At 42.7% G+C, this 23154-nt stretch overlaps 1 protein-coding gene across 6 annotated transcripts in view; it reads right to left on the bottom strand.

Moving 5' to 3' along the window:
• Positions 1-23154, bottom strand: part of LOC309809944 (uncharacterized protein) — a 112686-nt gene that overhangs the window by 87375 nt on the left and 2157 nt on the right. For 5 of the 6 annotated variants that reach the window (XR_014294922.1, XR_014294923.1, XR_014294924.1 and 2 more), the window contains exon 2: positions 2266-2545. Coding sequence is in view for 3 of the 6 variants with exons in the window: in XM_082631559.1 (XP_082487685.1) it covers positions 2266-2319 (54 nt within the window). In the remaining 3 variants the exon portion in view is untranslated. The remainder of the gene's footprint in view (positions 1-2265; positions 2546-23154) is intronic. The other variant, XM_082631558.1, reaches the window with a different exon arrangement.

Genomic DNA, 23154 nt, shown 5'->3' with positions numbered 1-23154 from the left:
ATTTTATCCCCCCCATACCTGCACAATATATATACAATGTTTAACTCATTTTAGTCATTGTATAATATACAATTCAAAATGGCACTTTAAAAATTTAGCATGGGGGCTTCCCTGGTGGCACAGTGGTTGAGAATCTGCCTGCCAATGCAGGGGACACGGGTTCGAGCCCTGGTCTGGGAAGACCCCACATGCCACGGAGCAACTAGGCCTGTGAGCCACAACTGCTGAGCCTGTGCGTCTGGAGCCTGCGGTCCGCAACAAGAGAGTCCGCGACAGTGAGAGGCCCGCGCACCGCGATGAACAGTGGCCCTCGCTCGCCGCAGCTAGAGAAAGCCCTCGCACAGAAACGAAGACCCAACACAGCAAAAATAAATAAATTACTTAATTAATCTTTAAAAATTTAACATGTTTTCATCAACACACCATCAGTCATTAGACTTAAATTCTCAGTGTCTGCATCTGCTTCCTATTGTTTCCAGTTACCTACTATTACAAATATGCTCTGACAAGCACAGTGGGTATTCTCAGCATAAATAGGGGAGGGGATGCTAAGAAAAACTGGAAAATAACATTTTTTAAAGAAAAAAGGTAAATGTGGAAGATTTAGAAGTTACCTTTAGGAGCCAGTCGATTCAGCAGAACTGGGTTCCTGTTCTTATACATTAATTCTGTATGTTTTAGCAGATATAGAGTTCTGCTCAGGAAGGATTTTTAATTTTTTAAATTTACAAATGCAGAAAAAACCGTAGATGATATTAAAAAATATACAGGCATCCAGAATTAATCAATGTTCATTATATATATATTTTAAACTGCAGGGATATTCCTAAAACGTTGAAGTCTCGTTTGGACTCTTGTGCTATCACACGGGTAGCCTCTTGACTGCAAGGACCAGGAAGGCAACTTAGTCCCCAAGCAGTTCACGTAAACGGTGCTAAAGGACGGACAGATGGGTGTGATCTATGCAGACAGACTACTCTTTAATGGGTGGCTGTTTCTAACATAGTTACAATAAGACTCCGTGTGTGTATGATGCATTATAGTTTGTAAAGTGCTTTTGTGTTCTATATAATAGAGGGATGTGAGGTAAGCTTCAACCAAGGCCGCCCTACTCCCCAAGAATGGACATAAAATGATGAAGTAGCAGCAGCCAGGGAGGACGCTTACAGGAACTGCACAGTAAGTAGAGCTTTGGGCTCAGTTAAGGAACCTTTACCAGGTTACATTACTTCAAGCTCTCTTCCAATGAAAACGTGAGCGGGAACAATCCCTTCTCCTCGGACCAGTGTGACTCAGCGACAGCTCAAGGACAGGCAGCTGTAGACAGGTTGAAACGGAAAACTCCAGCAAATATTCTATCAACAGAAAATACTCTTAAGGGCAATCAACAGAGGAGTGCGGGGCATAGAGCGTCTCCTCACAATCAAGACGGCAACAAGCTCCAAAGTACAAACCTGTTGGGAAGTTGGAGGCCTGCATGGAGCTTTGAAAGTCCAGGGCTACATAACAAGACCACACAATACTGGGCCTCTCCAGGTATTTCTTGTAAGGGATCCTGGGGCACGTTGCTGGGTTACAGGCTGCAGGATGCTGGCAAACTACATGACGGGCATGGTGAAGAAAATATGGAACAGAAAATAAAGATGGAAGCCTTCAAAAGGATAAAAGGAAGGTATTTGGGGGATTAACGTCACAAGAGGTATGTATATAATGCATACTGAACCCAGTTTCAGCTTATTTAGAAGAAATCATCTATGTAGAAGAAGCATAGCTTCAAGCATATTTTAATGCTTGAAATTTGCGAGACAGGCAGGACCAAGAGTCACAAAAGAAAGCACAGTATTTATAATATATTCATGCACATACATATATACACATAGACATGCACGCATGTATGCATATATGCATATACATTTGTGAAATAGAAATTTATGAATAAGTTGAAAAGATTGTTAAGAAAAAAAAAGAATTAGTACGGACCAGAAGTGTCAATAAACTCCATAATTTATTTCATTTTCACAAAATAACTGCTGGCTAGAAACAACATGGAGATTCTAATTAGCATCAGTATTACCCCTTGTGTGAAGCCTTCTCTTGGCTCCCTTTCCTTCCATTAGAGCTGGTGACTTCCCCTCTATGACTCAGAGCACTTTTCATTTTGAGCCTTTTTTAGCATCAGTCACAATCATGACAGGTTGTACCATAGGTTTCATTTATTCTTCAAGTAGGCTTTGAAGGCTAGGATAAGGACCGTTCTCTACTCACCTTTATATCCTGGCATCCAGTGCAGTGTTTGGCTAATGTATGTACTCTATGCATGCTTGTTGCACCTGAGCCACTGTCTGTCACAGAGAGATCATTTGTCTTGTGGAAGCAAATTCTTCTGACCTTTCAGTCCAGTTCTCCCAGCTTGGTTCTCTGCTTGAGGCAAAGAATCAGCAACTATCAAGTTAAGTTCGTGGGGAGCTTCTGTTTGCTTTCTTCCACAGGGGGATAAAGACCAAGACTTTTCCCCAGAGGCTAAGACACTAGTTCTTCGTATATGCTGTTAAAGGAAAAACGAAACAAAACAAAAAAAAACCCGTTGGAGACCTAAGACTGCGTGCTGAGCGGTAAAGCAGGGAACTTGACCCAGACAGAGGAACAGGTCTAGGAGCTCCTCAGGGATGAGGTTTAGGAAAAGAGAAAGGAAGTAGATCTTTCAAACCAAAAACACTCCAATTGTTTCTGCCCCATATTAGGAAAGCAAAATGTCTTGAGAGATCCTGGTTGGCTGGTGATATCTGCATCTGCTGTTGTGTAATTATGGGGTTGGCTGGCCTAGTCTTCTTTGGGAATACGGTAGGCACTGGGGCCATTTTGGGATTATGGTGTGTAGATACCTCATGACCTGCCTGATGGGGACTATGGCATCCACTGGGGTGTCAGCAGATGCCCTGGTTTCAGCAGGCTTGGTGGACTGGTCAGAGTTTAGCAATGCACAAAATTACCCTGGGGATTGAGGGTGGCCTTCCCAACTCTACTTCTGTCAAGAAGATCAAACCCCAGCCCTTGTCACGTAAACTGTGGGTGACTCCACTTTTCAACAGTCTTCCTTCTCTGAAGTAAGGAGTAGAATGAACATTCATTCAACGCCTGCTGTATGGCAGGGACTCTACTGTACTTAGAAGCTTTACAAATGACATGAAGTGGATAACACCACTTGAAAGAGGATGCCACACAGCTACTAAGTGGTAAATCCAGAGTTCAAAGCCTGGTCTAGTCTGGCTCTAAAACTTTGGTCGATAGCCTCTGATGTCCTTCAACAGCATTAACAGGACACAGTGACTCTCACACTACCAGTGAATGCCCTGGGCAGCTGGCTAGGACACAGACCCCCAGAGATCCACCCCAACCTGGACTTTAGTTTCTAGGTCTTAGAAGCCTTGTGTTACTTTGCTAAATGAAAGACTAGAAATTTGGACCATCGAGAGAACTGACCACAGCATAAAATGCTCTCTAGTTAGAAGGAAAGAGAAAACAAAAACAAAAACTAAATGAAAACAGTTAAAGGCTGAGAGTATTTAGGGTATAAGAATCTAATTAACCATATCCAATGTTTTATTGGTTTTTTTTTTTTTTTTTTTGGTGGTACGCGGGCCTCTCACTGCTGTGGCCTCTCCCGCCATGGAGCACAGGCTCCAGATGCGCAGGCTCAGCGGCCATGGCTCACGGGCCTAGCCGCTCCGTGGCATGTGGGATCCTCCCGGACCGGGGCACGAACCCATGTCCCCCGCATCGGCAGGCGGACTCTCAACCACTGCGCCACCAGGGAAGCCCTTTTATTGGTTTTGATGGTGGAAAAAGCAGTATGTAAAAACACATGATATATAGAAAATGTCCTTTATGATACAATTCACTAAAATTCAAATGAGACAATGCATCTGAAAGTGCTTTAAAAGCATAAAGTGCTATACAACTGTGAGGGATTACTTGTCCAAGAAAGCTTTTACAGGAGAAACTTGCAACATCGGTTTTTTTTTTTTTTGCGGTACGCAGGCCTCTCACTGTTGTGGCCTCTCCCACCGCGGAGCACAGGCTCTGGAGGCGCAGGCACACCGGCCATGGCTCACGGGCCCAGCCGCTCCACGGCACGTGGGATCCTCCCGGACCGGGGCACGAACCCGCGTCCCCTGCATCGGCAGGCGGACTCTCAACCACTGCGCCACCAGGGAAGCCCTAACGTTGGTGTTTTTGCCTCTCCTCTAAGAACCAGAGCAGTTTTGAGAGTTGCTCTTCGTTGAAGGAACAACTCATGCTTATTTCCCCAGCTTGGCAGGATCAGGTAGAGATCAATATTAGCCTTCAGGAGGGGAAACTCTCTAAGTCTACATAAGGCTCCACAATTGCACTCTGAACTGTGGCCAAGAAGATCGGTTAGCAATTTTTAAAGCATTTTTAGAAAAAAAAATATATAGTGTGATAAAGCAGTATAATCTACAATAAGTTAAACATTAATGGCATGCCTAGAGACTTTGTACAGTGAAATAATTTTACTAAAAAAAATCAATTTTTCTTTGATGCCTTGTAAATAGTCAACCTTTCATTTTAGTCCTTTCTACCCGCCCTCGACCCCTGCCCCTCAATCTCGTGTTCTTTCTTCTCTAGCCTTACACCTCCCATTGTACTTCAGAGAAATGGGATTTTACTACTCCTTTCTCCTAGAAACGTGCCTTCAGATTCTTCGAAGTGTCTGATCAAACACTTTCTCTCTGAGTCTGAGAGCACATTGTGCCTTCTTCCTTTAATTCTTCCTTTCTCCTTGTTCCCCATCCCTGTCCCCACTACCTTAGAACTTCAAGTTCCCACTACGATTTCAAATATAGAATATTTTGCTGCTCCTCCTACGAGGGAGCTTAAAATGCCTCTAATTACACCATTTCCCCTTTCTTCTCCTTTGCAATTTAGATGCAGCACAGCAGAACAGTCTGTCTGACTCCCCTCTGATCTGTCATGTCATGTTGAAGGATTTCTGTCTTATGTGAGTCTTGCCTCAATAAGGGCCCAGCACCCCAGCTGTGTCTAAAAGAACTGCTTCGGGGCTTCCCTGGTGGTGCAGTGGTTGAGAGTCCGCCTGCCGATGCAGGGGACGCGGGTTCGTGCCCCGGTCCGGGAAGATCCCACATGCCACGGAGAGGCTGGGCCCATGAGCCATGGCCGCTGAGCCTGTGCGTCCAGAGCCTGTGTTCCGCAGCGGGAGAGGCCACAGCAGTGAGAGGCCCGCGTACCACAAATAAATAAATAAATAAATAAATAAATAAATAAAATAAAAGAACTGCTTCACAGGCAAAGCCATAGGGCCACAGAGCTGCAGTCTCAAGAAGCTTTGCTGTTCAGCCAGTGCCAGGTTGCTCTTCAACTCTTGGTTGAAAAATAAATTTCAGTCTTATTCACCTAAAAAATTTCCATCTATTTATAAGACTGCAAGTTCTTATTTCAATCTGGATGTGCCCACAAGTGAAAAGCAATATAATGGCTTAACTGCTTCCATTGGTCCAAAGTAGTCTTCTTTGAAGAGAATGGGGTCTGTGCAACTCTACTGGATAGTTCTTGGAAATGCTCAAGTTTTTTTTTTGTTGTTGTTGTTGTTTTAACATCTTTATTGGAGTATAATTGCTTCATCCTGAAGTTTGAGAACTACCTGAGAAGCTGTGGTAAGAAAAGAACAACTAATACATGTGGTAGGACAGTATTTTGAATGTTAACTGATGTTCCCCTCTTTCCTATCTGTTCTTTCCTGTTATCTCTACCCCTCCCTGCACCCTCAACCTTCAGGCTACTAATTATTTTGCCTTTATTGCCTTAAGAAAAGAATGAAAGGAAACAGAGAGCTGATTCCTGGTATTTTTGCATTTCAAAATAGACTTCAAAATCATAAGTAGGGAAGAGTTTAAGAGTCTATTGAAAGCAAAAGATTAAGCTTTTGAAATATCAAAGCCAATACCTTGAAAGGATTCGAGACTTTAATTGTGTACAGTGTGTCAGAGTCTGACTTTTCTGTTTCTTGAGACTAGCAAGGGTCTGGATCCAGGGGAGCCAGGGAGGAAGCTGGTGGTGAGTAGACTTAGGGGTTTCAGAGAAAGTGGTCTGTGAGGTATACATGCTGCCAGAGGGCAGAGAGGGACATGAGACCCACAAGCTGAGGTAAAAGCAGTGAGATTCCAGAGTTCCCATCCCCTGCCAGCAAGGAAGGAATGACTGGGGAGAAATGGGGCAGCTGGGCCCGAGGCACCTCCCAGGCACAATTCTAGGGAAGCGGTGAGAAAAGAAAATCTTCCTTCTCTGTGTGTGTGTGTGTGTGTGTGTGTGTGTGTGTGCCTGGTCTCTGGATCCAGATTTCCCCCTTTATTTTTATTTTTTAAAAAATATTTATTTATTTGGCTGTACCAAGTCTTAGTTGCAGCACGTGGGATCTTCGTTGCGGCCTGCAGGATGTTCATTGCCACGTGCGGGATCTTTAATTGCGGGATCTTTAGTTGTGGCATGTGGGATCTTTTAGTTGTGGCATGTGGGATCTTGAGCTGCGGCATTCGGGGTCTTTAGTTGTGGCATGCGGGATCTTTTAGTTGTGGCATGTGGGATCTTGAGCTGCGGCATTCGGGGTCTTTAGTTGTGGCATGCGGGATCTTTTAGTTGCAGCATGTGGGATCTTTAGTTGCAGCATGTGGGATCTTTAGTTGCGGCATGTGGGATCTAGTTCCCTGGCTAGGGATTGAACCTGGGCCCCCTGCATTGGGAGTGCAGAGTTTTAGCCACTGGGCCACCAAGGAAGTCCCCAGATTTCCCCTTTTAATAAGAACACCAGTCATATTGGATTAGTGCCTATCCTGATGGTCTCATTTTAGTTTAAGTACCTTTGTAAAGACCTTATCTCCAAATACAGTCACATTCTGAGGTACTGGGGGGTTAGGATGCCAACATATCTTTTTGAAAAGGACACAATTCAACCCATGACAGGCCATTTACACAGATTAGCTCACTATCTCTTGCTGAACTCTTTTTTCCACTCCCACCGACCCATTTCTCTCCACCAAAGCCTTCTGGAAGAATCTGTAGTCAGGAAAACATCTGGTAATCTCATTTATACTGAGGCATGATTGGCCAAAATTGTCTTTGTCTGTAAAGTACTTTAAATACCAACATCCCCCCAAAAAGCACAAAAATGTGAAAAACTTAGCATTAGACAGACCACAAAGAGGACACTTGTTTATAGTATGAGACCTGAAACAAGAAGGCCAAGTGACACCTTGCTTGACCTCACCTGGGAATGTGTATAATCAGCAACTCAAATTGTTGGGCCTTCTGCTTATCTCTGGGAATGACGATGAAAATGCCATGGATACTGATTTCGGGGTTGTAGGTAAATGTTTAGCAGGTAGGAAAATTCACAAAGACAAAGCCATGAATAATGAGGTACCCTGACCTGGCTTCCATTGCCCATAAACCAAATAAATAAATAAGGTCTTATTTGCCTAACAAAATAGGTTATTTACATTTAAAGTTGATATTTGTAATGTGAGGCCTTGTAGAGTGCTGGCTAAGTATAATTCATGTCCAAGCCTTGCTACTGATTGTGAGAGTGACCTTGGGCATGCTGGATTTCTGTGGGCCTCAGCTTCTTGTTCACAAACTGATAGTCTTGGACTACAAATATATATACGTATATATATATATGTATATATATACGTATATATATTTGTATTCACAGAAATACAGATATTTTAAAGCTATTTTTAGAACTCACACAGAAGAACACATGTTTAAATGTGCTTAACATCAGGAAGATACATAAAAAATAGTGTTCGGGACAGACGGAGGACAGTGGTGTTACAGATGTTTTCTTTTTATGCCTTTTGGTTTGTGAACCACGAAAACACACTAGCTATTTAAAACACTAAGCAATAAAATTGAAGATGAAGAAAGAGAATAAGAATTAAACTTTAAGAAGGAGGAGGAGGAAAGAAAGAAGGAGGGATGTAGGGAGAAAAGAGAACTCCTGATAGGCATTTCATGTTCTGTATGGCAAGGGGTAGATATTATAAGCTCAGATTATACTATGACCATTAGGCCACAAGGTTTTATTTACATATCTTTTAATAAATCATGTGCTTATTAGGCATTTACTGAACACCAGGGACAGGGCTAGAATATTATTCTATTTAATTTTTTCCTTATGTCTGTGAAGTAGGTATTAAGCTGAATCATATGAAATTGTCAATACTCAATGATTTTTGACTTACAAAAATGTCAGTTTCATATGTTCAACCTAATGTTAACATCCCCATTTTTTTTTTTTTTTTTTTTTTTTTTTTTGCAGTACACGGGCCTCTCACTGTTGTGGCCTCTCCCGTTGCGGAACACAGGCTCTGGACGCACAGGCTCAGCGGCCATGGCTCACGGGCCCAGCTGCTCCGCGGCATGTGGGATCCTTCCAGACCGGGGCACGAACCCATGTCCCCTGCATTGGCAGGCAGACTCTCAACCACTGCGCCACCAGGGAAGCCCAACATCCCCATTTTAATGATGAGTAACCCAAGGTTCACAAACACTGAGTAACTGTCCAGTGGCACACACAGCTTGCAGAGAGACTCCTGATCTGAACCCAGATCTCCTATTTCCACCGAGTAGCAGGTATACATTTCAGGCCACAAAAGTAAATGTACAAGAAATGTTTAACTTTCTTTACATATGTGTGACCTTAAATGCCACCAAATGGTAGAGATTTGACTGTAAAAACAAAAACAGAGATCGGATGATGCTTCTGCCAGCCGAGGAACACTGAAAATTGCCAGCAAGTCACCGGAAACTAGGAGAGAGGGCTGGAATGGATCCTTCCCTCAGAGCCCTCAGAAGGAAGCAACCCTGCCAACACCTTGATCTCAGACTTCTGGCCACCAGAACTGTGAGACAATACATTTCTGTTGTTTAAGCCCCCTAGTTTGTGGTCCTTTGTTACAGCGGTGCCAGGAAGCTAACATACAGCCCATCACTGTTTGAAGAATAAAACTAGCCCTCCCCCCCCCTTGTAGCTTCTAGTTCTGCTCCATTTCAACAAAACCAGAAAAGAATTTACTTAGAAGCGAGACACAATGAACTGAATCCTACCCAAGGTCATGAAACCACAGCTTCAACCTTTCCCAAAGCACAAAACTCTGATTTTGAAACCTACCTTGAAGGATGGGTCACTCCAAGGCCATTTGGGCCACTGACAACTGTCCTGGACTCTTTCTTCCACACAACAAGTGTGACTGCTTTTGTGTCATGGAAAGATTAAATTAATGAGAGAGAGCTTCTGGGGGGAGAGCAGCAGAAGTCTCCACTGCCATTTAACATTAACAGTGCTAAATATATTTTGTTACCTATACTGGGTGCTGATTACATCTTGCTTTCTTTTGTGCAGGCAAATCTGCTTGGAATTATTTTGGACCCAGCGTGGGCATGGTTCTTTGTTCACTCTGTTCCATTCCCCATGGTTTCTTTATTGATGGGAGATTATTAACGAAGGTAAGAACTAAAGGAAGGTTCCTTTTAAAAAAATTAAATGACCTTGTTTCCATTTATATATTTCCAACAGCATGTTCATTAGCTATTTTATATCTCTGCTGTGGATTTTGGGATGTGAGCCTCGAAATACCTACCTGAGTTCTTCTGTGATGATGATGATCATTTGGTGCTTTGCCTAACAATTCCCCAAGTATTGTCTCTGGAGACCAGTCAGAAACCAGAGCCCAAGTGAGGTAGTTCGGTTGAGGGAACTTAAGACGAGGAACTGGTTACAAAGGTGTTGGACGGGCCCGAAAGCCAAACTGGGGAAGGAAGGGAACCTCAGTGAGAAGCAATAGCAGGAAGCCTCTACCCATCCATCCCTAGGGTTGGCGAGACTGACAGACTGGCTGGATCAACAGAGGCCTAGAGCCACCATCCCCAGATGGACCTAGAATGAGAATCACAGAGAGGCAGTCACTGTGGGAGAAGCCCGCTGAATCAGAAAAGGAGGAAAATACCTTGGCGTCTCTTCTTCTTCTGCAAGTGTTCCTAATTTATCTTTTTATCTTTCGTTGTCCTAATTCCTTTTTGGCATGGTCAAGTGAGTCTAGGAAATGGAGTCGGCAGGAATCAGCTTCCTTCCAAACGGACAGAATAAGAGAATGGCAAGGAATGAATGGATTTGAGAGCAAGTAGGCGAATGACCAGCCCATTAAGCCCCTAGTGCAGTATGTTATGTTGTGCTCTGGGTAGCAAATGGTTAAAGCAGGTCAGAGAAGCCAAAACCAGAGATTGGGCAAGGCTAGTGAGGTATGACTGATATTGCATACAGAATACAGGGTCATAAACAGGAGTTGGGTCAACAGAGGGGACTAGCACAGTACATCATAAACTATTAGTAGAGACGTATAAAACAGTCTCCTAGAGATCAGAGGAAACAGAGTCATAGATTTTCATGATAATTAGGCCATATTACGGGGATAGAACATCAGCACACACAGGGTAGTAACAAGGGGTCAAATAGGCTTAGAGAGTTGCAATTCATTATCTGTAAGTAGGAATCCATTCCAAGTAACCAGTCTGAAAGGTAGACATTAGAATTCCAAAGGAACTTTTCTTTTTGTCAATATCTTTGCCATTGTATATTTTCTGGTTATCTGAAGTTAATTCCTACATCTGCTTGGAAGCTGCACTTTGAAATCATTGATATTAGCTTGACTACTTGCTGTTGTTTTCTCATGAGAGCAAATTATAAAGAAAAGTTGTAACTATTTGAGTTTTCTGTTGATTTCAAACTCTATAAGTAGGATGTTCCTGTTAGGTACTCAGAAGGCACTTATCTGCAGTGAGGAAGGCAAAGATAATGGGGAATAAACAAAAAGGGAATCATCCAATCAATGAACAGAATGAAAGCTTAAACATAAAGAGTAATGTAACCAACAAGTTAAGTCTTATATTTTCTGTCCTTGTATTATTTACCTTTCATGGGCTTGAGTAAAGCTTTTCTTATTTATGGCACCATATGAGAAAAAGATAAACAGATACTTTAAAGTGATCACACTACTCTACTTAAAAATAACCTCTCTGGATCCACAAATGCTTATTTGGATAACTGAAATGAAAATTGTTCCTTGTCTTTAATTAATTAGATTGAAAGTTTAAAAAATATTTTTTTTATTAACCAAGCTCTTTTTGGTGGAATCTAAATTAATATCCAGAGGAGATGCCTGGTTCACTGATTACACAGGCACCTTGCAATAATTAATATTTGGAAGAAAGCAGTGTATTTTGCATACTTATTCATCAAAAAATGTGCACTTTGGAAAACAATAAAGGAAGCATGTACAATTTTAGAAATACTAGTTTATATGATCACACACACACACACACACACACACGTGAGGCCCAAAGCCTATATAACAAGTCTGTTGTAGCTGTAATCTAGATAATTAATAAAATTCATTCACCCAGAAATGGAGGCATCAAATGTGTGCAGGCACAAGGCTAGGCTCTGAGAACATGTAGATACACATAATTCCTAGCTTCAGGAAGTTTATAAGCTAGAGAGAAAGTCTAAGAGGCTGCTACAGAAGCTGTGAGAGGTGACTCTTGCCCGGGACCACGGGTGGCACAAAGCAGGAAGGTGCCCTTACGCGAGGAGTCATCCACAGCTTTTCAACTTCAAGGTTTGCAAAGCTGAGGCTCTGGATCTTGGACAGCCCAGTCCCAAGCCTTGGCCTCCTGCCCATGGCAAGCTCCAGCCTGGCCTCCACCTTGAGCTAACATCACATTGCTGTACACGCAGCCACGCCTCCCACCTACCAGTTCTCAAGGGCGCCCTTTACAAACTTAATGCCCCCTCCCCCGCCCCTCCCCCCCCACTTCACTTCCCACATCAAACAGACCGTCTAGTGCTGCCCATTACGTTGTGCTCCAGTGCAGGTACCTGCCATTTCTTAATTTGTTCGTTCACAACGGTCTCCCATCGGGTCTCTCCATCTCCTGTTTTGATCTGCTCTACGGCAACTTTCCACTGGCAGAGAGCTATCTTTCTAAAACATGCTATTCTCTTTCCTAGTACCTTCTGATAGATCCCCACTGTCCCCACACAGTGGCTCTCAGACTTGGATGTGCCCCCTTAACACGTTAGGGAACTTTTTTTTCCAACAGATTTCTCTTGAACCAAAATTTCTGGAAGTGCAGCCTGGGCAATCTGTATTTTTAACAGGTTTTTCAGATGGCTCTTTACTGTCAGCCTGGTTCTAGTCGGGGGACCAGGGTTTTGGAACTGCAAGATGAAGTCCAAACCTAGCACACAAAATCATTCACATTGACTCTTCCCCGGTACACACCCCATACCACGGCCACAGCTGTAATCCACTTCTGAAACTCTCAGGGTTCTCCTAAACCTCTGTCACTGCACATGCTGTTCTCTCCAGAATTGCTTTTCACTCCTTTTCTACCCTGGAAAGCACTCCCTAAGCCTTCTTCTTTAAAGCTTTCCCTGATCTCTCAGCTGAGTGAGCTAAGGGTCCTCCTCTGCTTTTAAAAGCCCTGTGCAAATCACTGCTCATGGTGTAGTTTATTTATTTATTTTTTAAATAAACATTTATTTATTTTTGGCTGCATTGGGTCTTCGTTGCTGTGCATGGGCTTTCTCTAGTTGCGGCGAGTGGAGGCTACTCTTCATTGCAGTGTGCACTTGCTTCTCATTGCGGTGGCTTCTCTTGTTGCAAAGCATGGGCTCTAGGTGCGTGGGCTTCAGTAGTTGTGGCGCGTGGGCTCAGTAGTTGTGGCTCGTGGGCTCTAGAGCGCAGGCTCAGTAGTCGTGGCGCATGGGCTTAGTTGCTCCACGGCATGTGGGATCTTCCCCGTCCAGGGCTCGAACCCGTGTCCCCTGCGTTAGCAGGCGGATTCTTAACCACTGCGCCACCAGGGAAGCCCTCATAGTGTACTTTAATTTTCACTTGTCTGTTTCCCTTCCTGTACTTGGGCTTCTTCAAGGGGTGGGGCTGCAAATTACTCACCTCTTTAATCTTAGTGTCCAGCCTTGTTCCTGATTCATAACTGGCACATAATATAAATAAATGAATGGATGGATAAATGAATGAACAGAGTCCTAGTCACACTATGGTAGAAACGGGCTGTGTAGAGACCATTATTCTTTATGAACTAAATAATTATATATCTTCCAACAGAATACTATTAAGTGAAGCTAGCAGAAGTTCTTCAGCACTTGAGATGAAATGGAAACCAAAATAAATGCTACTGCAAAAATATAATTGCTTTCCCAGTGCAGGATTGAGGGAATCATTAAACATTTAGATTAATGTATTGTTTGGCAGATGGCCAATGTTTTTATTTTTCATTTGCCTTTGTGTTCATTTATGGGCTGGCAAGATACACACACACATGCAATGCATCTTTTTTTTTTTTTTTTGCAAAGTGAAAAATATTTTTCAGTGTATTTCTATTTTTTCTGCTCTTAGTGTTGGTAGTATTTTTGTTTCAATGAACGTATCATAAACCCCCAACCACTAAGCAAGAAATTAACACTTAGTTGTATCCGTTTATAATTTAATGGAAATGGAAATGGAATTGTTAATGGACTTGGTTTGTTTTTGCTTAGATTCATCACCTCTCTTTGGGTACTATACACTTACCTTTCCCTTTGTGACTCCTCCACCTTCTGTCCCTGTGGTTCTTTTCAGTGGGACTGCTCGGGGGAGGGGGGCCTGTGACCCAGGCTTGCCCAACTGGAGTCACAGTGCAGGGCTCAGGGAAGACACCTAATCCAAGGCAGCCAATGAGAGTTCGTGCCAGTTCCTTTGTCGGGACCCCAGGGGAAGATGTACTCTCTGTACTGGGATTGATAAAGTATTAGAACATCAGCCATTTTTGCCGTGGAGTGAGTAAAGCTGCCTGAGAATGAAGCCAACACAGTGAGAAGCAAAGCCAAAAGAGAAAGAGAGGCAAGTTCTGATGATATTTTGAGCCTTTGCATCCAGCTGTAAAGGACTGTAGACGGTTTACCCCTTGGGATTTATACTTATTTGAGCTCCACTCACTCTAAAGGAAAAAATTCCTTTTTATTCTTAAGCTGATTTGAGTTTGCTTTCTCTCATTTACTACCATAAGTGTCTTGACTATAAGACATTAGGTCTAATTTTAGAGCATCACTGAATTTGTTGTATTACACAAGAATTGTGTGAATTTTCAATAAAGCTCTTCTCTTCTATGAATCTCTAGAGATATACTTAAGTAGAAGTAATTTACTAGTTTGTTGTGAGATCTTAAATAAGTCACTTAATTCTCTGTACCCGTTTCCTCATTTGCTAAACTGGGAAGTTAATACTAAGTCCCTTCTGCAGAATTATTATTCTGTGGAAAAAACACTGACACTTTAGAGCAATTGACTGCTATTTAAGGATCATAATTCCCCAACCATAAATGCTGTTATGGCATATAGTAAGTGTCAGGGGCTGGGGGTAGGGGGTAGGGTGGAAAAGCAGGAGGAGAAAGTTTGATAAACTTCATTTTGGATAAACCCCAAACAGCCAAATAATTTATTGGGTTGGCCTACTCAATATTATTTATCATATTATCATTATTAGCTTCTTCTGTAATTGGGAGATGAGTTCCAGAAATGTGAGAACCGTCAAAGGTTGTCAGATTTACCAAAGGATGAAAATAGGTGTGTCAGGAAAAAAAATATATCCATAATTCAGTTTCTTCTCATCAAATTGGAAGCAAATGCACAGTTTTAGATGGAGAGGAAAAGCCTAAACATTCGTCAGATATGTGGTTTAAAGAGATGGCAATGCCTGAGACAGAAGTAGGAAAAAGTAATGACTATTTAAAAATCTGGGGCTTCCCTGGTGGCGCAGTGGTTGAGAGTCCGACTGCCGATGCAGGGGACATGGGTTCGTGCCCCGGTCCGGGAGGATCCCACATGCCGCGGAGCGGCTGGGCCCGTGAGCCATGGCCGCTGAGCCTGCGCATCCGGAGCCTGTGCTCCGCAACGGGAGAGGCCACGACAGTGAGAGGCCCGCGTACCGCAAAAAAAAAAAAAAAAAAAAAAAAATCTTGGCTGCTCTAAGACCAGAACCAGTTTTAATAAAAACCAACATGATATGTTAAACTAAATGTAATTACACACTGGGTCACACTGTAACTTCAAAGAACTCAGAATGCATTTCTTTTTATCTTTTACTTAAAAAATAATCATGGTTTCATTTCCTGAAACACTTTTTTTTCTCTATTTTTTTCTCCAACTGACGCATATGTTTACACGACTTCCTGCTCATTGACACCTAACAAAAGTCACTCCTACCTAAAATGTGTTTGTGTTTTCTCTCAAATTTGTGTTTTCTAATTTTAGGTGTTAATACTTAATGACCTGCTCCTAAGACACACTGAATTTGCTCAGACGGAATCATCCTAAAAGTTTTCTATGACTATGTTGTGACATTTGCATTGGATTTCCAGTCTGGGTAACTTCTCAGCAATTTTCCTCCTCCCTTATTAGGTTTTATTTTTAATTACAAAATTAATGTATATTCATTGTAATGAGACAGAAAATACAGAGTTATAACAAAAGTTATAATGAAAAAATTAATCTCCTTCCTTCAGTTCTCATCTCTCTTAGGTCTCCATTGCTTCATGTGCAACCTCCCATGTAGTTTCTATGTTTATACCACATAGAAACATATATGTATATAGGGCCCACCCTTCCTTCCTACCTCCCTTACTACTCCTTTTTTTCCATAGTTTTCCAAATATTAGATCACACTACAAATCAAAGGTCACATAAATTGATGGCCCACAGTCGGGGAAAACATTTTGTTGGCAAAACGTTAAGGAAATTTAACATGAATGACCTGGACTCACATACCTACACGGTGATAATATTACTGATGTTGCACAGGCCTTGCAATTTAACATAGTCCTTTCCATTCCCTATTATTCATACCTCCACTAATCCATCTTTTTTTTTTTTTTTTGCGCTACGTGGGCCTCTCACTGTTGTGGCCTCTCCCATTGCGGAGCACAGGCTCTGGACCCGCAGGCTCAGTGGCCATGGCTCACGGGCCCAGCCGCTCCACGGCATGTGGGATCTTCCCAGACCGGGGCACGAACCCGTGTCCCCTACATTGGCAGTCGGACTCTCAACCACTGCGCCACCAGGGAATCCCCTAATCCACCTTTTGATATTACTGGCCTAACATCTATAAGCATTTGAGTATATATCCTCCTGATATTACTTAGGAAGTTGCTTTTTGCATTTAACATTATGTCATGGTATTATCAATCAGAATTAACTTCAGCTGCATATAACCGAAAATGCCAAATTACAGTGGCTTAAACCCTAAGGGTTTCTTTTTCTCACATGTAAAATAGGTCTGGAAGTGTGTGGTCCACAGCGTACATGGTACTTCGGAGTCACAAGGGACCTGAGCTCCCCCTATTTTTCTCCTCCACCTTCCTTGGGACGTGGATTCTAGTCTCAAGGTCAGTGAATCATCCCTAATGGCTGAGGAGCTCTAGTCACTTGATCTGTGTTTCAGGAAGTAAAAAAAGTGGAGGGCAAAAACAAAGTGGTCAGCCTCTCCTGAGTCAGCCCTTCTTTAAAAATATTTCCCAGAATTCCCACTCAAATAGTTCCACTTAGATCTCATTGGCCATAAATTTGTCATACAGCCACACCTAGCTTCACATGAGGTGGAGAAATGTTGTCTTTTGGCTGGGCACACAGGCACCAGAGTAAAATCCAGGTACTGTTATTAAGGAGAAGATACAAGTATCAGTCTCTGCTCCATATTCCTGCAGGTTAACACGGACATGCGGAAGAGACGGTGAAGGCCCTCAATATCCAGGCTCCTCTTCTTCTGAGTTAAAAGAAACCTCAGATTTAACCTGGTCGCAGAGGCACTTGAACTGAAGGCTATGTTTCTAAATCTTCACATTTTAAAATAATTCTTCATGATCATAATCTTCTCTCCCTCCAACATCAGTACTTTTATTTTTTTAGGATTCACCAAATGGGATTCCTAGGACTAATTCCTAGGACTAAACAAATTTTAAGTTTTAATAGATGCTGATGGTTAACTTTGTAGGAGGCTGTGACAATTCATTCTCAGGAACAGTGTTCAGTTGCATATCCATTTTCCTATACACTTCTCAGTGCTGGATATTTTTTTCTCCTTTTAAATGTTGTGAATCATGGGTGAAAAATGATATCTGTCATTGTTTAATTTGTGGTTCCCTTACTACCAGGAATGAAAAGCCTCTTTTCCTATGTTAATTGCCCACTTAAATTTCTTCTGTAGGGAGTTCGTGTTAATACCCTTTGCCAATGTTTCTGTTGGACTATTTGCCTTTTTCTTATCATTTTAACTATGAGAGATGTTAATCTCTGTCGTATGTGATGTAACCATTTTCTCCTAATTTCTAAATTCTTAAAAATTATCTAGCCATTGGAAATTTGTTTATGTAACCAAATCTTTCCATGAATGGCGATGGGTTTCTACTTTTACTTAAGCCTCTCCCACCTTGAGCTACTACAAATATTTTCCTGAATTTTTTTCTAATTTTCTAACATACTTATAGTTTTTTAAAAAAATAAATTTATTTATTTATTTTGGCTGTGTTGGGTTTTTTTTTTTAACGTTTTTATTGGAGTTTAATTGCTTTACAACGGTGTGTTAGTTCCTGCTTTATGACAAAGTGAATCAGTTACACATATACATATATCCCCATATCTCTTCCCTCTTGTGTCTCCCTCCCTCCCACCCTCCCTATCCCACCCTTCTATCTGGTCACAAAGCACTGAGCTGATCTCCCGCTGCTTCCTACTAGCTGTCTATTTTACATGTGGTAGTGTTTATACGTCCATATATACACTACCACTCTCTCACTTTGTCCCAGCTTACCCTTCCCCCTCCCCGTGTCCTCAAGTCCATTCTCTAGTACGTCTGCATCTTATTCCTGTCTTGCCCCTAGGTTCTTCATGGCCATTTTTTTGTTTTAGAGTCCACATATATGTGTTAGCATACGGTATTTGTTTTTCTCTTTCTGACTTACTTCACTCTGTATGACAGACTCTAGGTCCATCCACCTCACTACAAATAACTCAATTTCGTTTCTTTTTATGGCTGAATAATATTGCATTGTATATATGCACCACATCTTCTTTATCCATTCGTCGATGGACACTTAGGTTGCTTCCAAGTCCTGGCTATTGTAAATAGAGCTGCAGTGTACATTGTGGTACATGACTCTTTTTGAATTATGGTTTTCTCAGGGTATATGCCCAGTAGTGGGATTGCTGGGTCGTATGGTAGTTCTATTTTTAGTTTTTTAAGGAACCGCCATACTGTTTTCCATAGTGGCTGCACCAACTTACATTCCCACCGACAGTGTAGGAGGGTTCCCTTTTCTCCACACCCTCTCCAGCATTTATTGTGTGTTATACTTATAGTTTTGTTTTTATTATTCGACTCATTCAGTCACCTATTTGTTGACCACTTATTATGGGCCAGGTCTTCTTCAAATTCTAGTGGGGATGCCTTCCAGTGAGGAAAGACGGACAATAATGCAATGAACCAAGAAAAAAGCGAGGCATTTCACCAGAGAATTAAGACATGGTGACTTGGTAGAATGAGACGGGCTACTTCAGACTGAGTGGTCAGGGAAAGCTTCTCTGAGGACATGGGATTCAAACTGGTTCAGGAATAACTAACTACTGCTCTGGGGAGAAGTCCAGGGAGAAGAGGCAGGTGGCAATGGCCTTGGGATGTGTGAAGGGCGGGAAGGCTGATGTGGCCAGTGCCTCAGGTTGAGGAGACGTGCTGGAGAGGGAGGCAGGTCCCGGCAGGCTTGGCAGGCCGACGAGGCGTTTGCGTTTCATTCTACACGGAGGACTTGGAGTCCAACTGGACTTTGGTCTTATATGTAATATGGTATGTGTGTGGGAGGAGTCTAAGTTTTATTTTCTTTCACATTGAGAGCTATATTTTAAATAAACGATTCATCATTTGCAGGTGGTGGGGTGGGGACTAGGGTGATATCCCATAGACCCTCACCTCATTTCAAACACTGTACAGATATCATCATTATATGAAATATACATTCAATTGAAATGAAACAGAGTGAGTCTAATTTTTTTTGTTTTTGTTTTTGTTTTGGCCACGCAGCAAGGCATGTGGGGTCCTAGTTCCCTGACCAGGGATCCAACCCGTGCCCCCTGCAGTGGAAGTGCAGAGTCTTAACCACTGGTCCACCAGGGTAGTCCCCATGAGGATATTTTTATCCCAGGGATGTGACCATTCAATAAAATCCCTCTAGAACTACTTAGAAACATGGTCAGGAAGTCATTTCAAAACCCAGTTTTAATACTTTATAGTCACACAAAACTTTTGATCAAAAACCATAGCCCTGGGCTTCCCTGGTGGCACAGTGGTTAAGAATCCACCTGCCAAGGCAGGGGACACGGGTTCAGCCCCTGGTCTGGGAAGTTCCTACATGCCGCAGAGCAACTGAGCCTGTGCGCCACAACTACAGAGCCTGCGCTCTAGAGCCCGCGAGCCACAACTACTGAAGCCCAGGCACCTGGAGCCCGTGCTCCACAAGAGAAGCCACCGCAATGAGAAGCCCGCGCACCGCAACGAAGAGTAGCCCCCGCTCGCTGCAACTAGAGAAAGCCAGTGCGCAGCAACGAAGACCCAGTGCAGCCAAAAACAAAAACAAATAAACAAATAAATTAATGTAAAAAACCAACCCACCATAGCCCTAGTTGACTGGCCATTTTATGCATTAGATGTGGCTCTGAAAAATAATTTTGGGCCCATTCTAAAAACCAAACCTACCCACAAAGGGCCAAGATTTGTTACCAATGAAGATATTTAAAGGAATGTGCAACAGCCTCTGAAGGCAAGTTTGAAGGAAAACTTCCAAAAATATTTTGCATGATGATAGCGTTAAAAGAGTTAGCACACAGGCCCCAAGATAAAGTCTGCGAAAAGGAGGACCAACTTTTGGATGTTTAGGTCGGTATAAGTAAAAGAGTCATTACTTTATAATTCAACCATATTCCTCCTGATCTGTTCATAAAATCATTTTATAATTTGTAATATGCTTTTTTAAGAATTTAAGCTTTACAACAACCCTGTGGGTTAGGTATTCCTGCCATTTTTATAGATGAAGAAACAGATTAATTTAAAAAGCTCATACTCAACTCAAGTTTCTTCATTCCAAGTTCAGTGTTCTCTCAACATATGAAGTTATCTAAGATCACACAACTTGAGAAAGGAGAAGCCACAGTTCACAGCCATCATCCCCTCTCACCACTAGGCTGCATGGACATCTTGACCATTTATCTATCTGCTTTAATCAATGCTCTCTGTAGATTTGACTGGTCTGACAACTTGCAAATAGTCACCCGTGCAGCAAGTACCTAAGCTGAAATAATAATGTTTAAAAAAATAATAATGTTTCCCACTTTAAAATAATGGAGATTGAGTGACATGTGAACTTCTTGGACATTTTAAGATTCAGAGACATGTGCTAAATTGGCCTTAAGACACAGGAATGACCTAGGAAATCTCATGGTAACTGTTAACCAGTATATCAGTCAAAATTAAATAATGCTTGTGGCATTATAACTAAAGAGCCCTGAAAAGGGGTCAGAACTGGGTTTTGATCTGGACTCCATTCCCTAGTTTGCCTAAGATACTGGGAAAATCACTTAAACTTTCTGGGCTTCTGTATCACTTAGGGTTCTTAAATTTGATGCAAGTAATGGGAACTGATTGCTGCTAACTTAGGCAAAAGGGGATTTATTGGAAGGATATTGTAAGACGCTCAAATGATTGAAAGGCTGGGAACTGGGCTTGGAAACTAACAAGAGCAAAGCACCTGGTTGACCTGAACTACAAGGAACATTAGGGTGCCACCAGGGAGTAATGGATTTAGGGCAGTCAAACAAACCCCACCCACCCACCACGGCTTTCCTTTCCACATCATACAAGATCATCTCCAAGAGGGCTTCTAGTTCGGACATCCTCTGCTTCTCTGTATTTGGAGAAGGGTGGGCAGGAAGCAGGGAGTACATATGCAAACAGGGTGGTCAGAAATGCTTTGGCCAGGTGTGCCTCCAAAGTACAGACGCTGACAATGTGGCACGTAGGAAGCAGGAAGTAGAACGGGTCTTGAGCAAGCAAAGTGTTTTGGGTAGATGTTATGAGGAACCTCCACAAATGACAGTTCTCGTAAGTGTTGCAAGCTTCCAAACGCTTCTAACAGTCACAGCCTTATAGACGAAGGACAGTCCTGACTATGCAAAAGAAACTGTGGCAGGGTTCCTCACGCCTACGAAATGAGATACAGCACCTAGCACTGACATGAACTTCATATTTGCATGTAATACACAAGTAAACATTAAACGGCCTCTCAACTCAAATGTTGAAAACTGACAGACTACAGGTCAGATACAGCCTTCAAAGAATTAGATAAAAATACAGATTTCTGAATTTTCTTGAATAAAGGGAGGCTTTGGCAACACCAGGCCTACATTCCCACATAGCAACAGTTTTCTACTGTCTTCTGTGGGCTCTCTGCATTGCCATACCCTCCGCATAGCCCTCTTCACTTACAATGTTGCCTGCCCGGGCTGTGGGAGCATTCTAGTCTCTGAACACTGATGTAACTACTTCCCATGACAACCCACCCAAGGCCAGCATTTGGACAGCCATTTTGAGGATCTACCACTATGGGTTTCCCTGAGTGTGAGAACTTCCCTGAGTTCAAGTTCCTAACCTCTGTCCTCGGGACCCCTTAGGTAAGATCCCTTTAGTCCTGACTTACCACCTGTGATGCTGGAAACAACCATTTGCTCTACTGCAACCAAGCCACATCTCCCTCCTCTGTCAGAGCCAATCTTTAGGCATCTGGTCTCCCAAATGACCTTAAATACCTCATGGTGGAAAAGGCAGCCATGAATCCCCATAGAGCATCTTCTACGTGTAGGGAAGAACAAAACAACGCATGTGAACGAAGAATCACTTCTGTCTGCCTTCTTGGAAGACAATCTCTGAGGAAAGCCTCCCCGGAGGATTATCTGTTTATTTTCTATGAGTAGCTGGGGATGTGCTGGGCACCATTTGATGGTAATGAGTATGACGCCCCTTAGTAAGTCTCCTTTGCACGTATCCAATCCCATCTGGATGCTACTCCTCACACGTTTCTATCCCTGAATGCCAGCATCATGTATGATATATGACCATTCACTTCACTGTTTACTCTGTGGGATCCATTCCCTACAAAGCAGCCAGAACATTTCCTTGCTTAAGTCTCTTTGATGGCTTCCAAATAGCTTTCCGGCTAAATGTTAAGACACTTAGAGAAGTCCACAAATCCTTGCACCATTTGATTCTTCCTTCTCTCTCAGGTTTCATCTCCCTTTCTGTCTTCCCTGGCTCACTTCACTTTGATCACGTGCGTCTTCTTTCAATTTGTGGAGGAAGCCAACCTCCTTCTCACCTCAGGGCCTTGACTCTTGCTGTTCCCACTTGCTGGAGGGCCCCCCTTCTTCCTCACCCTCTTCTCTATTTCCTACTATCCTCCAGCCCTCAGCTTTTAAATGCCACTTTGTCAGAGAAGCCTCCCCTACCTGTTACCTCCTTCCCATTCTCCCACTCCTCTCCATTTCTCGGAGCCCCCTGCTTTCTGACTTCTGTTGCTCTTAACACAATTTGTATGTTTCCCCACTAAACTGTAAACTCTACAGCACAGAGACCTTCTCTATTTTATGCCTACAGAATATTTAGGGTCAGCAGAGTCCCTGTCATAATCCAGTGGGTGAGCAATCCTCATCTGCCAAATGAATGAAAAACCTATACCCCATCCCCCGGGCTGGTCTAAATCTTCTGGAGTAATTAGACATCCTTTCTGAGGAAAAATATTTCTATTTCAGTCACATATAAGCACATCCACATGGTTTATCAGAAGGTAAGCCTGGTGGAGAAAAAAGCTATTCACTTTATAGTTTTCCCAGGTTGGGGGGCGGGCGGGTCCCAGACCATCACCTGGGAACTTGGTAGAAATGCACATTACCAGGGCCCCCTCCACACC

This window comes from Mesoplodon mirus, assembly GCF_964341445.2.
Source record: "Mesoplodon mirus genome assembly, chromosome: 8".
In the NCBI taxonomy this organism is placed as follows: Eukaryota; Metazoa; Chordata; class Mammalia; order Artiodactyla; family Ziphiidae; genus Mesoplodon; species Mesoplodon mirus.
The sequence above is the reverse complement of the archived record's forward strand: the minus strand, read 5'-3'. Positions and strand labels throughout refer to the sequence as shown.